Consider the following 17423-nt stretch of genomic DNA (forward strand, 5'->3'; position numbering starts at 1 on the left):
GAGGGCATCTCTTCCTCCACATGGTTGGGTGGGCAGTGTGGGCTCAGTGACCGAGAGCTGCCTGGGCTCTCTCGGCCTGTCACCTAGAAACAGAGACTCTCCCTGCTCCCCCACCCTCCTGACTCCCGTGATGGCCCCCAGCACAGCCACCCTCTCAGAGCTGAGTGCTGGGACAAGTGCCGCAGCCCCTAGGAACCTGGAGAATTAGTCCTGTCCCTGCACCATCCTGGGGCGGAGGGGACACCCTCACACTAGCCACTTTCTGAGTGCTCTTCTATTGAAGGGTGCCATCCATGTGCAGACACTGGCTGTGGGGAGGGCTCAGGGTGGTGACTGACACCAGGGTTTGGGGCAGACACCACAACAGGCTCTGTTCTGACCTCTAGGAGTCTCGGGCTCAAACATCTAAAACAGCCTTGGTGAGGCGAGAATAAAGCCTTCTTCTCTGCATTAAAAACCTCTCACACTGTTCTGACTTAGGGAATATAACCTTCCCTTTCTCAAATCTCAGTCCAGTGGAGATGTGCCCTTGTCTGCAGATCTGCATGTTCTTCATTCTGCACTGGGAGTCGCACCTGGGAAACACTGTCTCAGGAAACGACCCTGGAGCAGGACCAGGAGTGGACCAGGAGAGGACCAGGAATGGAACAGGAGAGCACCAGGAGCACGACCAGGAGTGGACCATGGAGGGACCAGGAATGGATCAGGAGAGGACCAGGAGTGGACCAGGAGAGGACCAGGAGAGGAACAGGGGAGGACCAGGGGAGGACCAGGAATGGACAGGAGAGGACCAGGAATGGACCAGGAGAGAACCAGGAGAAGACCAGGAGAGGACCAGGGGAGGACAAGGGGAGGACCAGGAATGGACCAGGAGAGGAACAGAAATGGACCAGGAGAGGACCAGGAGAGGACCAGGAAAGGACCAGGAGTGACCAGGAGAGGACCAGGAATGGACCAGGGGAGGACCAGGAATGGAACAGGAGAGGACCAGGAGTGGACCAGGAGAGGACCTGGAGAGGACCAGGAATGGAACAGGAGAGGACCAGGGGAGGACCAGGAGAGGACCAGGAGAGGACCTAGGGAAGTGACAGGAGGAGATGGACCAGGAGAGGACCAGAGAGACCTGGAGAGGAGGACAGGACGATGGACCAGGAATGGAGATGGAGGAGGACCAGGGAGGACCTGGAGAGAGGACCAGGATATGGACCCAGGGAGGACCAGTGAGAGGATAGGCCTGGAGAGGTGCAGTAGAGGACCAGGGTGAGAGCGAGGACCTGAGGACCAGGAGTGGACCAGGAGAGGACCAGGAGAGGACCAGGAGAGGACCTGGAGAGGACCAGGAATGGACCAGGAGAGGACCAGGAGAGGACCTGGAGAGGACCAGGAGTGGACCAGGAGAGGACCAGGAGAGGACCTGAAGAGGACCTGGACAGGACCAGGAATGGACCAGGAGAGGACCAGGAGAGGACCAGGAATGTACCAGGAGAGGACCAGGAGAGGACCAGGAGAGGACCTGGAGAGGACCTGGAGAGGACCAGGGGAGGACCTGGAGAGGACCAGGAGAGGACCAGGAATGGACCAGGAAAGGACCAGAAGAGGACCAGGAGAGGACCTGGAGAGGACCAGGAGTGGACCAGGAGAGGACCAGGAATGGACCAGGAGAGGACCAGGAGAGGACCAGGAATGGACCAGGAGAGGACCAGGAGAGGACCAGGAGAGGACCTGGAGAGGACCAGGAGAGGACCAGGAATGGACCAGGAGAGGACCAGGAATGGACCAGGAATGGACCAGGAGAGGACCAGGAGAGGACCAGGAGTGGACCAGGAGAGGACCAGGAATGGACCAGGAGAGGACCAGGAATGGACCAGGAATGGACCAGGAGAGGACCAGGAGAGGACCAGGGGAGGACCTGGAGAGGACCAGGAGAGGACCAGGAATGGACCAGGAGAGGACCAGGAATGGACCAGGAAAGGACCAGGAGAGGACCAGGAGAGGACCAGGAGTGGACCAGGAGAGGACCAGGAATGGGGGACCAGGAGAGGGCCAGGAATGAGACCTGGACGATGGACCAGGAGATGGACCAGGAGGAGGAACCGGGGATGACCTGGAGAGGACAAGGAGAGGACCAGGAAATTGGACCAGGAGGGGACTGGAGAGAGACCAGGAGAGACCAGGAGAGGATCAGGGGAGGACCTGGGAAGACAGGAATGGACCAGGAAGAGGACCGGAGATGGACCAGGAGGAGGACCTGGAGAGGACCAGGAATGGACCAGGAGAGGACCAGGAGAGGACCTGGAGAGGACCAGGATTGGACCAGGAGAGGACCAGGAGGACCCGGACTTGAAAGGAGGACTGGACAGGACCCAGGGAAGGACCAGGAGAGGAACCAGGAGAGAACAGGAATGTACAGGAGAGGGACCAGGAAGGAGGACCAGGACGGACCTGGAGAGGACCGGAGAGGACCAGGGGAGGACCTGGAGAGGACCAGGAGAGGACCAGGAATGGACCAGGAAAGGACCAGAAGAGGACCAGGAGAGGACCTGGAGAGGACCAGGAGTGGACCAGGAGAGGACCAGGAATGGACCAGGAGAGGACCAGGAGAGGACCAGGAATGGACCAGGAGAGGGACCAGGAGAGACCGGAGGAGGACCTGGAGAGGACCAGGAGAGGCCAGGAATGGACCAGGAGAGGACAGGGAAGGACCAGGAATGGACCAGGAGAGGACCAGGGAGAGGAACAGGAGGGACCAGGAGAGGACAGGAAATGGACGAGGAGCGGACCAGGGAATGGCCAGGAATGGACCAGGAGAGGCCCCGGAGAGGACCAGGGGAGGACCTGGAGAGGACCAGGAGAGGACCAGGAATGGACCAGGAGAGGACCAGGAATGGACCAGGAAAGGACCAGGAGAGGACCAGGAGAGGACCAGGAGAGGACCAGGAGAGGACCAGGAGAGGACCAGGAGAGGACCAGGAGAGGACCAGGAATGGACCAGGAGAGGACCAGAAGAGGACCAGGAGAGGACCAGGAGAGGACCAGGAGAGGACCTGGAGAGGACCAGGAGAGGACCTGGAGAGGACCAGGAGAGGACCAGGGGAGGACCAGGAGAGGACCAGGAATGGACCAGGAGAGGACCAGGAGAGGACCAGGAGAGGACCAGGAGAGGACCAGGAATGGACCAGGAGAGGACCAGGAATGGACCAGGAAGGACCAGGAGAGGACCTGGAGGAGGACAGGAATGGACCAGGAGAGGACCAGGAGAGGACCTGGAGGACCAGGAATGGACCAGAGAGGACAGGAGGAGGACCAGGAATGGACAGGAGAGGGGGGGGACCAGGAAGGACCAGGAGGGACCAGGAGAGGACCAGGAGCTGAACAGGAGAGGACCAGGATGGAACCAGGAGAGGACAGGAGAGGACCAGGAATGGACCAGGAAGAGGACCAGGAGAGGACAGGAGATGGACAGGAGAGGACCAGGAGTGAGGACCAGGAGAGGACAGGAGAGGACAGGAGGAAGGACCAGGGAGAGGACCAGGAGAGGACAGGAGAGGACGAGGGAAGATGGACCAGGAGAGACAGGAGAGGACCAGGAGAGGACCAGGAGAGGACCAGGAGAGGACCTGGAGAGGACCAGGAGTGGACCAGGAGGAGGACCAGGAGAGGGACATGGAGAGGACCAGGAGGAGTACCAGGAATGGACCAGGGGAGGACCTGGAGAGGACCGGGAATGGACCAGGACCGGGGAGGGACCAGGAGAGGACCAGGAGAGGACCAGGGGAGGACCAGGAGTGGACCAGGAGAGGACCTGGAGAGGACCAGGAATGGACCAGGAGAGGACCAGGGGAGGACCAGGAGAGGACCTGGAGAGGACCAGGAATGGACCAGGAGAGGACCAGGAATGGACCAGGAGAGGACCAAGAATGGACCAGGAGAGGACCAGGAGAGGACCAGGAATGGACCAGGAGAGGACCAGGGGAGGACCTGGAGAGGACCTGGAGAGGACCAGGAATGGACCAGGAGAGGACCAGGAGAGGACCAGGGGAGGACCAGGTGAGGACCAGGAATGGACCAGGAGAGGACCAGGAGAGGACCAGGAATGGACCAGGATAGGACCATGGGAGGATCAGGAGAGGACCAGGAATGGAACAGGAGAGGAGCAGGAGAGGACCTGGAGAGGACCAGGAATGGAACAGGAGTGGACCAGGAATGGACCAGGAATGGACCAGGAGAGGACCAGGAGAGGACCTGGAGAGGACCAGGAATGGACCAGGAATGAAACAGGAGAGGACCAGGAGAGGACCTGGAGAGGACCAGGAATGGACCAGGAATGAAACAGGAGAGGACCAGGAGAGGACCTGGAGAGGACCAGGAGAGGACCAGGAGAGGACTCGGAGAGGACCTGGAGAGGACCAGGAGAGGACCAGGAATGGACCAGGAAAGGACCAGAAGAGGACCAGGAGAGGACCAGGAATGGAACAGGAGAGGACCAGGAATGGACCAGGAGTGGACCAGGAGAGGACCAGGAATGGAACATGAGAGGACCAGGAATGGACCAGGAGAGGACCAGGAATGGACCAGGATAGAACCAGGGGAGGACCAGGAGAGGACCAGGAATTGAACAGGAGAGGACCAGGAGAGGACCAGGAGAGGACCAGGAGAGGACCAGGAATGGACCAGGAGAGGACCAGGAATGGACCAGGAGAGGACCTGGAGAGGACCAGGAATGGACCAGGAGAGGACCAGGAATGGACCAGGAGTGGACCAGGAGAGGACCAGGAGAGGACCAGGAGAGGACCAGGAATGGACCAGGAGAGGACCAGGAATGGACCAGGAGAGGACCAGGAGAGGACCAGGAATGGACCAGGAGAGGACCAGGAATGGACCAGGAGTGGACCAGGAGAGGACCAGGAGAGGACCTGGAGAGGACCTGGAGAGTACCAAGAATGGACCAGGAGAGGACCAGGAGAGGACCTGGAGAGGACCAGGAATGGACCAGGAGAGGACCTGGAGAGGACCAGGAGTGGACCAGGAGAGGACCAGGAGAGGACCTGGAGAGGACCTGGAGAGTACCAAGAATGGACCAGGAGAGGACCAGGAGAGGACCTGGAGAGGACCAGGAATGGACCAGGAGAGGACCAGGAATGGACCAGGAGAGGACCTGGAGAGGACCAGGAGAGGACCAGGAGAGGACCAGGAGAGGACCTGGAGAGGACCAGGAATGGAACAGGAGAGGACCTGGAGAGGACCAGGAATGGAACAGGAGAGGACCAGGAGAGGACCTGGAGGGGACCAGGAGTGGACCAGGAGAGGACCAGGAGAGGACCTGGAGAGGACCTGGAGAGGACCAAGAATGGACCAGGAGAGGACCAGCAGAGGACCTGGAGAGGACCTGGAGAGGACCAGGAATGGACTAGGAGAGGACCAGGGGAGGACCAGGAGAAGACCTGGAGAGGACCAGGAATAGATCAGGAGAGGACCAGGAGAGGACCTGGAGAGGACCAGGAATGGACCAGGAGAGGACCAGGAATGGACCAGGAGTGGACCAGGAGAGGTCCAGGAGATGACCAGGAGAGGACCAGGAATGGAACAGGAGAGGACCAGGAATGGACCTGGAGTGGACCAGGAGAGGTCCAGGAGATGACCAGGAGAGGACCAGGAATGGAACAGGAGAGGACCAGGAATGAACCAGGAGTGCACCAGGAGAGGACCAGGAGATGACCAGGAGAGGACCAGGAGCAGGACCAGGAGAGGACCAGGAATGGAACAGGAGAGGACCAGGAATGGACCAGGAGAGGACCAGGAATGGACCAGGAAAGGACCAGGGGAGGACCAGGAGAGGACCAGGAATGGACCAGGAGAGGACCAGGAGAGGACCTGGAGAGGACCAGGAATGGACCAGGAGAGGACCAGGAGCAGGTCCAGGAGAGGACCAGGAGAGGACCAGGAGAGGACCAGGAGAGGACCTGGAATGGACCAGGAGAGGACCAGGAGAGGACCAGGAGCAGGACCAAGAGAGGACCAGGAGCAGGACCAGGAGAGGACCAGGAGAGGACCAGGAATGGACCAGGAGAGGATCAGGAGAGGACCAGGAATGGACCAGGAGCAGGACCAGGAGAGGACCGGGAGCAGGACCAGGAGCAGGACTGGCCCCCAGCCCCCAGGAGGGTGTTAGCATCAGCAGCCAGCCTTTTGAGAATGAGGGGACTCCTGGGCTGGGATCCGTGCTCCTTCCCTAGTGGCTGCCTGTCCCCTGGATTCGCCGACCCCGGGCCTCTGTGGGAGCTTCTTAGCCTGACAGTTTGGGTTCTGCTCCTTGTGGCACATGTGTCTGGAGAGACCCGGTGTCTGAGAGGAACCTGAATGACCTTGTGCTTCTGCGTTCATCAGGAGCCAGCATGCAGTCCGGAGCGTGAGCTTGTCTTCTGGGCTCGTCGCCCTCCTGCAGTGCAGGCCCGGAGGGGAGACAAACCCTGGCCTCCCTCCTGTTTCTGCCCCTCAGCAGCTGTGTAACCTTGAGTGGCTACTTCACATTTTTGAGCCTCAGTTTCCCTATCTGGAACACATGGGTCATTGTGCCTGCCTCGGTGGACCCCTGTGTGGATAGATACGGTAAAACCCTGTGAAGCACCTGCTTTTGCTCCAGGGGCACCATTCTTCTGGCCTCACACAGGGGCCACAGGACCGCCTGGGCCTCAGCTTGGGCAGGAGAGCAGGAAAGGCCCAGAGCGTGGCCTGATCCCGGCAGGACCATCTCCTTCCACATCCCTGTTCTCAGCACCACAGCACACTCTGCAGACATCAGTTTTCTACTTCCATGTTCACCCATTCATCACCAAACGCCAGAGCGTCTGGGTCACCCCTCACCTGGACGCCGGCCCCAGATCCTCAGCACCTCCTGATGTCCTGTCACTGGGGAACACTGGGCAAAGGAAGGAGTCTCTCTGTTGCAGGAGTAGCTGACTTGATCACCTGAGGAGTGAAGGCTGATGCCTCGGGCTGGGGGAGGGGCACAATCCTGGAGCCTGGAACTCAGGGAATCCCCGTGGTAATGGTGAGGCAGGAACCACAGCAGCCAAGACCCATGGAGACGAGGAGTCAGGCCCCTCGACAGGGAGTCCAGCTTCCCTCAAGAGACAAGAAGAGTGGATCAGGCAGAGCACAGCCAGGTGTAAGAGGATGCTGGGAGTGGGCATGCGGGCATGCCAACAGCTCTTCTGGGTAGTGGGGAGCCACTGAAGAGCTTTCCAGAGGAAGTGACAAGATCAGATATTTCCCTGAAAAGGTCACCTTGTCAGTGCACAGGTAAGGAAGAGCATGGCCTGGTGGTAGGATGTTTGGGGCCGGTGCAGCTGCCGCAGGCAACAAGGGCTAGAACGAAGAGAGTGGGCATGGGGCTGCCCAGGGGAGCGTGGCCCTTGAGATGTGGACAGGATTAGGCTGTGTGAGGTGAGGACTGTGAAGGCAGCACACAATCACACACATAGCACACATGTGCATACACATGCATGCACAACTACATAATACACACATGCACACACACGTGCACTCAGTGAATGCACATACACTCACACAGGCACACATGTACACACACGTACACAAGTGTGCACATACAATATACACACATATGAACAAAAAGCATGCCCACACACACACCCTGCCCTAGTCCCTGTTGACTGGAGCCAGGCCATAATAGCTTCCTAATGGCTGTCCCTCTTTCTTTACCTCTATTCTCCATGCAGGAACCACAATGATCTTTCTAAATAAATACACCTCATCTCTGCCCCTCTTAAAACCCTCCCAGTGGTTGTCTCTGGCACTTGGAATAAAATCCCAAATCCCACGGGGCCCTCTAAGTCCTACACCACCTGTGTAGATTTGTCCGGCAAGTTCAGGGGCAACTGCAGCTAACCCACAGCCACCGAATCCCTTTGTTGCTTTGTTATCATGTGGGGTGGTGTAGGTATTGCTTGATACAACACATATTTACATCATTTATCAATAAATTATATTGGTAATAGGGCTATTACATATTTAAATGACTCTAATGGATTCTCTTGAAATATAATTAAAGACAGTGCGTCTCTGGGATTTGTCACAGGGAACATGGACGTGTGTGAACTTCTCTGCATCTGAGCTACAATGTGCTCCAGATGGGAAAGCTGGACTGGGCAAAGCATCACTCTTCTCCTTGCTCCTGGACTGTCCCGTGGGGCTGGCCACCTTCTGTTCCAGCAGCCAGCTTGAACCCCCACCTGCCCATCCTCCAGCTCTCCCCATGGCTCCTTTGCATCATCTAGGTCCCTGCGGCCCAGATGGCATGTCCAGGCCCTTCCTGACCCTGTCTGGGGCCTGCCTCCCACCCCGTGCCCACCCCCACAAAATGTCCTTTGCAATTCAGCTATTTTATTTAATCCATCTCCGTATGGGACACTCCTGAGCTGCATGATCACTCAATCTATTTGCTAATTGTCTGTCTACACTGGAAGGCAAGTTCCCTGCCACCAGGGCTGTCTGCCCGGCTCGTTGGTGTGTCCTGCCACCAAGAGACGTGCCCAGTGAGCACATGGTCCGTGCTCACATGTGTTTGCTAAGTAGATGAGGGAACGAGAATGTGCCCAGCAGCCTCTGTGTGTCTGGATGCAGTGACCGCCCCAGGAGTAGGCACAGCAATGAAAGGACAGCCGGAGAGGTGGAGTGGCCCAGGGCTCCTGAGAGCTGGCGAGTCCCTAAGGCTGTTTCGGCATCTTCTCATCAGTGGGGCAACTGCACTGGAGTCAGTGGACAATCTGTATAAATAATCTACAGAACAGCTTGGGTCTCAGTGAAGACGAACGCCCGCCCTCCTCCTTCCACCCTGCCTGCCTCCCAAACACGAATCCTTCCTGGGGATCAGTTCCAATGTGACCTGATTTATGAGACTTCCAGGCCCTGTGTTGTGGCCAGGAGACTCAGAGGTGTCCCTGCCTTCTAGCCCCAGAGACGGGGAAAACAAATACTTGTCATTCTGTTCTGTTCTGGGGTTTTGGGTGAGGTTCAGTGAATGAATTTTACTTTCTATCTTGTATTACTGCTGGTTGTTTAAAATTTTTCTTTATTGATTTTTAAAGAGAGAGGAAGGGAGAGGGAGAGAGAGAAACATTGATCTGCTGCCTCACACATGCACGCACTCAAATCAGGGATCAGGATATATGCCCCAACTGGGAACCCTACCCTTCGGTGCCCCAACCAACTGAGCCACAGTGGCCAGGGCTGAAAGTCTTTTTAAAAGAGTTTATTGAGCCATGTGCTAGCAAGATAAAAAAGACCAGGTCCTGGGGCTTGAAGTCTAAACCACCAACAGCGGCGCTACGTGGGAAGACAACATGTCGGACTTCTTGGAGTTGGTGAGCTTTTTCTATAGGTCAAGTACAAGTACTGGAAAGAAAGCGTTAAGGTGCTTTGAAAGAATACTTTGGCTACAGAGAAGGGTGGGGTGGGAAAAGGTGAAGCAGGGCTGTTCCCTGACAGCACAGGGTGGACGAAGAGGGGCCACGTTCTAACCTGACAAGCTCTGCAGGGAGGACTGCTGGTGGACTTGCAAACTCAAAGACCAAAGTAACGACAAAGGATGGTCTGAAATTAAAACTTTACTGAAAACCCCAGAGCAAGTAGAAGGAAGGAAATAGTAAAGATCAGAGCAGAAATAAATGACATAGAGACCAAAAAAACAATTCAAAGGATCAATGAAACAAAGAGCTGGTTTTTCGAAAAGATAAACAAGATTGATGGACCCTTAGCTAGACTCACCAAGAAACAAAGAGAGAGAGAACCCAAATACACAAAATCAGAAATGAAAGAGGAGAAGTAACAACCAACACCACAGAAATACAAAAGATCATTAACAGCTACTGTGAACAACTATGTGGCAACAATTTAGACAATCTAAGTGAAATGGACAAATTTCTAGAAACACACAGTCTCCCAAAACTAAACTGGGAAGAGATAGAAAACTTGAACAGACCAATAACAATTAAGGAAATTGAAGAAGTAATCAAGACTCTCCCAGCAAACAAAAGCCCACGCCCAGATGGCTTCACGGGGGAGTTTTACCGAACATTCAAAAAAGAACTAACACTCATTCTCCACAAACTATTTCAAAAAATTCAAGAAGACGGAATACTTCCAAACACGTTCTATGAGGCCAGCATAATTCTAACTCCAAAACCAGAAAAAGACACTACAATGAAAGAAAACTGCAAGCCAATATCCCTAATGAACATAGACGCCAAAATCCTGAACAAAATACAGTACTAACAAATCGGATCCAGCAATACATTGAAAACATTATTCACCAAGACCAAGTGGGATTCATCCCAGGGATGCAAGGCTGGTACAATATTCGCAAATCAATAAATGTGATACACCACATAAACAAAATGAAGACTAAAAACCACATGTGATCATATCAATAAACGCTGAAAAAGCATTTGACAAAATCCAGCATCCATTTCTGATAAAAACGCTCAGCAATGTGGGAATAGAGGGATCATATCTCGACATAATAAAGGTCATATATGAAAGACCTACAGCCAACATCATACTCAATGGGCAGAAACTAAAAACATTTCCATTAAGAGGAGGAACAAGGAGACTTACGGTCAAGATGGCGGCGTAGATATGTGGTATCGCATCCTCCCACAACCACATCAAAGTTACAACTAAACTACAGAACAACCATCATTGAAAATCCCCTGAAATCAAGCTGAATGAAAATCCTACAACTACGAAATTAAATCAGCAGCCACATCCAGACTGGTAGGAGGGGCAGCGGCGCGAGGGGCAGTGGCGGCGGCGGCTGCGGCGCGACGGGCTGGTCCCACACCCAAGTGTGGCGGATAAAAATCAGGAGGCTCCCGTGGCTGGGAAGGTCCTTCCTGAAGACTGAGGGGTCCCCGTCCCACACCAGGTGCCCCGCTCAGGGTTCCAGTGCCAGGAAGAGAAGTCCCTATAACTTCTGGCTGGAAAAACCAGCGAGAACTGAGGCTCAGGGAGGCTGAAGCGGCTGGAGCCCCAGGCAGCTCCTTAAAGGGCCCGCGCACGGACTTATCGGACTCTCTACCTCTAAGCTCGGAGGGGAGGCAGTTCGAGGGGGCACCAGAGGAATACAGGGAAGAACTGAGCTGTTTGGCACTGGAGCGAGGGCTGGAGAGGGGGCTTTCTCGGGGACAAACGTGCTGTAAGAGGCCTTTGTTCCTTTGGTGAGCCCTTCCCTGGGACAGCAGACACTCTCTATACCTGGAACTCCAGCAACCTCGCTCACACTGGTAACCCCGCCCTGCTGACTCCCTGAGGCCCCGCCCCATCCCACCCAACCTTCAAGCCCACTCAAGCTGTTGCCACTTGCTTAACCATAGGATTGGCCGGTCTTGGATCGTGCTTCAGGTTTTTCCTAAATTTTTTCAAACAAGCAGCATCTGGTCTCAGCGAGCCCCATACCTCTCATTAAGTAATACACTGAAACAAACACAGGGAGGCAGCCAAAATGAGGAGACAAAGAAACAGGTCCCAAATGAAAGAACAGAACAAAACCCCAAGAAAAGAACTAAGCGAAATGGAGATAAGCAACCTAACAGATACTGAGTTCAAAATACTGCTTATAAGGATGCTCAATGAACTTAGTGAGAACCTCAGTGAACTAAGGGAGGGCCTCAAGAGCATAAAAAAGGACCAGTTAGAAATCATGGATACACAGTTAGAATTGGAGGCATTAACTGAAATAAAGAATAATTTACACAGCTTCAATAATAGAGTATGTAAATCCAAGGAGCAAACCATCGATTTGGAATATAAGGAAGCAAAAAATCCCCAATCAGAACAGCAAAAAGAAAAAAGAATCCAAAAAAATGAGGATAGTGTAAGGAGCCTCTGGGACAAGTTCAAGCGTGCCGACATTCGCATCTTGGGGGTGCCAGAAGGAGAAGAGAGAGAACAAGAAATCGAAAACCTGTTTGAAACAATAATGGCACAAAACTTTCCTAACTTGGTGAAGGAAACAGACATACAAGTCCAGGAAGCACAGAGAGTCCCAAACAAGATGAACCCCAAGAGGCCCACACCAAGACACATCATCATCAAAATGCAAAAGGTGCAAGACAAAGAGAGAATCTTAAAAGCAGCAACAGAAAGGCAGCTAGTTACCTACAAGGGAGTTCCCATTAGGCTGTCAGCTGATTTCTCAAAAGAAACTTTGCAGGCCAGAAGGAAGTGGCAAGAAATATTCAGAGTGATGAAAACCAAGAACCAACAACCAAAATTACTCTATCCGGCAAAGCTGTCATTTAGAATCGATGGACATATAAAAACTTTCCCAGACAAGAAAAAGTTAAAGGAGTTCATCACTACCAAACCGTTATTATATGAAACGATGAAGGGTCTTTTTGAAGAAAAAGATAAAATGTATGAACAAACAAAATGGCAATGAATACATATCTATCAACAATGGAATCTACAAAGAAAATGAACAGGTAGAACAGAAACATTCTCATAGATACAGAGAACATTTTGTTGGTTGCCAGTTGGGAGGGGGTTTGGGGGAATGGGTGAAAAAGGTGAAGGGATTAAGAAGCACAAATTCGTTGCTAGACTGACAAACCTCAAAGGGAAAGGGGTTGGGGGGGTGGGAAGAAATAAACCAAAGAACGTATATGCATAACCAATGGACACAGACAATAGTGTGGGACAAGGTGGGAGGGGGGTGGGAGTGGGGAGGAGAGGGGTCAATGGGGGAAAAAATGTGGAACATCTGTAATACATTTTACATCCAACAATAAAGATATGGGGAAGAAAAAAAAAAGAACAGGAACAAGACAGGGATGTCCACTTACACCACTCTTATTTAACATAGTACTGCAAGTCTTAGCCAGAGCAATCAGACATGAGGAAAAAATAAAAGGGATCCGAATTGGAAAGGAGTAAGTGAAACTGTCATTATTTGCAGATGACATGATATTATACATAGAAAACCCTAAAGACTCCATCAAAAATCTACTAGACTTAATAAACGAATTTGGCAAAGTAGCAGGATAAAAAATTAACATCAAGAAATCGACAACATTCTTGTACACCAATGAGGAACTCACAGAAAGAGAAACTGAAAAAACAATTCCATTTACCATCACACCAAAAAAATTAAGATACCTAGGAATAAACTTAACCAAAGAAGTAAAGGACCTATTTGCAGAAAACTACAGGACATTGAAAAAAAAAAAAAAAATAGAGGAAGATATAAAAAAAAGTGGAAGCACATACCTTGTTCATGTATTGGAAGAATTAACATCATTAAAATGTCCATACTACCCAAAGCAATCTATAGATTCATTGCAATCCCCATCAAAATACCAACAATATATTTCACAGAACTAGAACAAATACTTCAAAAGTTCATATGGAACCAAAAAAGTCCCCGAATAGCCAAAGCAATTTTGAAAAAGAAGAACAAAGTAGGTGGGATCACAATACCAGATATCAGGTTATACTACTAAGCGACTGTAATCAAAACAGCCTGGTACTGGCACAAGAACAGGCATATAGACCAGGGGAACCGAACCGAAAACCTAGAAATGGACCCAAGGCAATTTGCTCAATGAATATTTGACAAAGGTGGCAAGAGCATACATATATCTTTGTAGCAGCACTATATACAATCGCTAAGATCTGGAAACAGCCCAAGTGCCCATCAGTAGACGAATGGATCAAAAAGCTGTGGTACATATACACAATGGAGTACTACGCAGCGGTAAGAAAGAAAGATCTCTTATCCTTTGAGACTACATGGAGGGACCTGGAAAGTATCATCCTAAGTGAAACAAGCCAAACAGAGAAAGACAAATTTCATATGATCTCACTGATTTGTGGAATATAATGAACATAACAGTTTGAGGAATGGGGTAGTCCCAGAGACGCGGAAGCGGGGTACAGACTGACAATCCCCTAAGGAGTGGGGAGGTGGGGGAGGGATGAACCACAGAACTTATACGCATGTATGCATGAACAGTGGACATGGACAACAATCTGGGGAAGGGGCAGGGAGGGAAGGGGGAGGGGGGAATCAGTGGGGGAAAAAAGGAGAATCATCTGTAACAAAAATTAATCAATAAAAAAATAATAATAAAATTAAATAAATAAATAAATAAATAAATAAATGGTGTTGGGCCCTGGCCAGTTTGGCTCAGTGGTTAGAGCATCAGCCTGCAGTCCAGAGAGACCCGGGTTCGGTTCCCGCTAAGGGCACGTACCTCGGTTGCAGTTTGTCCCCAGCCCTGGTTGGTCGTGTGGGTGGCAACCACTCGATGTGTCCCTTTCACATTGATGTTTCTCTCTCTCTCTCTCTCTCTCTCTCTCTCTCTCTCCCTCTCTCTCTCTCTCTCTTCCTCTCCCTCCCTCCCACTCTATCTAAACAAAAAATGGAAAAATGTCCCCTGGTGAGGATAAAAAAGAAATGGTGTTGGGAAAATTGGACAGCTACATGCAAAAAAATGAAACTAGACAATCAACTTATACCATACACCAAAATAAACTCAAAATGGATAAAAGACTTAAATGTGACCCATGAATCCATAAAAATTCTGGAAGAAAATGTAGGCAATACAAATTTGGACATCATACAGAGCAGAATTTTCACTCATACATCACTGAAGGCAACAGAAACAAAGGAAAAAATGCATACATGGGACTACATCAAACTCAAAAGCTTCTGCACAGCAAAAGAAACAATCATCAAAATGGAAAGGCAACCCACTGTATGGGAGAACATCATTGCCAATTATATATCAGATAAGGGGTTAATTTCCAATATATAGAGAGTGCTCATACAACTCCACAAAAGGAAGACAAAGAACCCAATATAAAAATGGGCAGAGGAGCTGAATAGACACCTCTCCAAACAGGACATACAAATGGCCAAGAGACATATGAAGAAATGCTCAACATCACTAATCATCAGAGAGATGCAAATTAAAACAACAATGAGGTATCACCTCACACCTGTCAGAATGGCCGCCATCAACAAATTTTCAAACAAGTGCTAGCGAGGGTGTGGAGAAAAGGGGACTCTAGTGCACTGCTGGTGGGAATGCAGACTGGTGCAGCCACTATGGAAAACAATATGGTGTTACCTCAAAAAATTAAAAATTGAACTTCCATTTGACCCAGTGATCCCGCTTCTAGGAATATACCCTAAGAAGCCTGAAACACCAATCAGGAAGAATATATGTACCCCCATGTTCATAGCAGCACTATTTACAATAGCTAAGATCTGGAAACAGCCCAAGTGTCCATCAGTAGACGAATGGATAAAAAAGCAGTGGTACATATACACAATGGAGTACTATGCAGCTGTAAGAAAGAAAGATCTCTTATCCTTTGAGACGACATGGAGGGACCTGGAAAGTATTATCCTAAGTGAAATAAGCCAAGCAGAAAAAGACAAATACCACATGATCTCACTTATATATGGAATATAATGAACATAACAGCCTGAGGAATACGGTAGACCCAGAAACATGTAAGTAGGGCCAGACTGACATCCCTTAGTAGAGGTGTGGGGGGGTGGGAAGAGATAAACCACAGAACTTGTATGCATGTATACATAACCAATAGACATGGACAACAGAGCCAGGGATGGGGCGGGGGTTGGATGGGGAAGGGGGTGCCAATGGGATAAAAAAGGAGAAACATCTGTAACAAAAAATTAAATTAAAAAAATTTTTAAAAATAAATAAATAAAACTTAACTAAAAGCAGTTTATGGCAGGTAGTCATGTCCTTGGCCGGCATCTTCCCTGACAGAGGTCAATCTTTACCTTAACTCAGCCTGTCTGTTGTCTTTTTGTATCTACAATAACATATCTTTGGAAAGTCAATGTAATTTTCCTTTTTCCAGACTCCTCAAAGCACAGGCACCACTCTGCTGAGACCACGAATCTCCTCACTGTTATTGCGTTATTGACTTAACTATCCTATACCCCGATGTAAAAGATGTACAGTCTATCATTTTACTTTTCATCCAAACCCAGGTTTCACTGCTTTGCTTTCTCCCACCTCCCTAAACTGCCACTGATGGATGTCACTAATCCACTTGTGTGGCTTATTTGGAACACGGTGGCCCTTCCAGTGGTGTTGATTCAAAACTCTAACACACCTTCAGGAAGGTGAGCAGATATTGTCGTTGCAGATATTTCTAAATATTGTTTATGTCACTTTAGTGGTAGTTATGGACCCACTGCTAGATCTTCCTCCGCTGGCCCGCGGCTATTATTACTTGGTCATTTGTCCCCCCCTTTCCCTACCCAGCTGCTGTAATTTGTTTTAGAACGTGTCCGGATTTCTACCTTGTCACATCACTGCAGGAATGCAATGTAATGAGTCACACGAACACCTGACAGATCCCTAAAAGAAAACAATAAAGGTCTAGATGATAGGTTTCAGAATGGTTGTGAGCCGCCTTTAGCAGGTGCAGATCGATATTCTGAATAACAACTAACCAGCTGCTTTCAAAACCCCAGAAGTTAAAGCATCAGCCGAGGTCCCCCAGAGACTGTTATTCACGGGATGAACAAAAACATCTGACTTCCTCAGGACACTCCCACGCGAGGGAGCCTGGAAAGCGCAGCCACCAACCAGGATCCACCCGGCGCCACCGCGCCAGGGGAGCGCGAACTCTCGCGAGAGCAGCCCCAGCGTCTCCCTCGCGCAACGCGGTGGGGGCGCGGCCTCTCGCGAGAGCCAGTGAAACCCGGCGCGGATTGGCACCCGGAGCAGGAGAAAGATGGCGCGGCCGGGGCCAGCGTGGAGCCGCTTGAGTCCACAGCAGGAGCGCGATGTGCGCGAGCTCGTGGGCCTGGTGGCGGGCCTCCGGGACGAGGCGGACCCCAACTTCCAGCTATGCCTGCATTTCGCTTGGTCCAACTTCAGGTGTGGGGCGCGGCACCGGGGCGAGGCCAGGACGGGTTCGAGCGGGGTGGGCACGGCCCTCGCGCCCGGCTGCGGTCAGTCCCGCCGTCGGGACCCTGGTCTGTTCATTTCTTACCCAAACCTGGAGCAATTCCCGTCACGGAGTAACTAAGCCACCGAGTATAACTGCTAATACAATTACAGGATTCATTCCGTTGAGATACTTAGATGAAGTCAGAGCTTCTGTTTTTCTTTATGGAAGATGTAAGTTAGTACCGTATGATTATTCCCTGTAATGGAATTTTATTCCTGAAAGAATGTTAGTCAGGGTTAACCTTATACCATTTAAATGGCAGTGGGAATCTTCTTGAATACTAAGCAGTTGTTCAAAATCAGTCATCTTGAGTTTCAGCCTTAATGATCATACATGAAGTTCATATTTGGTTGACAATGAGAATAGACAATGAGGCAAAAGCCCGCCAAGTTTCTGGAATAATT

At 51.2% G+C, this 17423-nt stretch overlaps 1 protein-coding gene across 2 annotated transcripts in view; it reads left to right on the forward strand.

The window, feature by feature from the left end:
- Window positions 1–16800: 16800 nt before the first annotated feature.
- Window positions 16801–17423, forward strand: part of TUBGCP5 (tubulin gamma complex associated protein 5) — a 73501-nt gene continuing 72878 nt past the window's right edge. For both annotated transcript variants that reach the window (XR_004961997.1, XM_036281568.1), the window contains exon 1: window positions 16801–16946. Coding sequence is in view for 1 of the 2 variants with exons in the window: in XM_036281568.1 (XP_036137461.1) it covers window positions 16801–16946 (146 nt within the window). In the remaining variant the exon portion in view is untranslated. The remainder of the gene's footprint in view (window positions 16947–17423) is intronic.

Source organism: Molossus molossus, unplaced genomic scaffold (genome assembly GCF_014108415.1).
Source record: "Molossus molossus isolate mMolMol1 unplaced genomic scaffold, mMolMol1.p scaffold_m16_p_39, whole genome shotgun sequence".
Classification (NCBI taxonomy): Eukaryota; Metazoa; Chordata; class Mammalia; order Chiroptera; family Molossidae; genus Molossus; species Molossus molossus.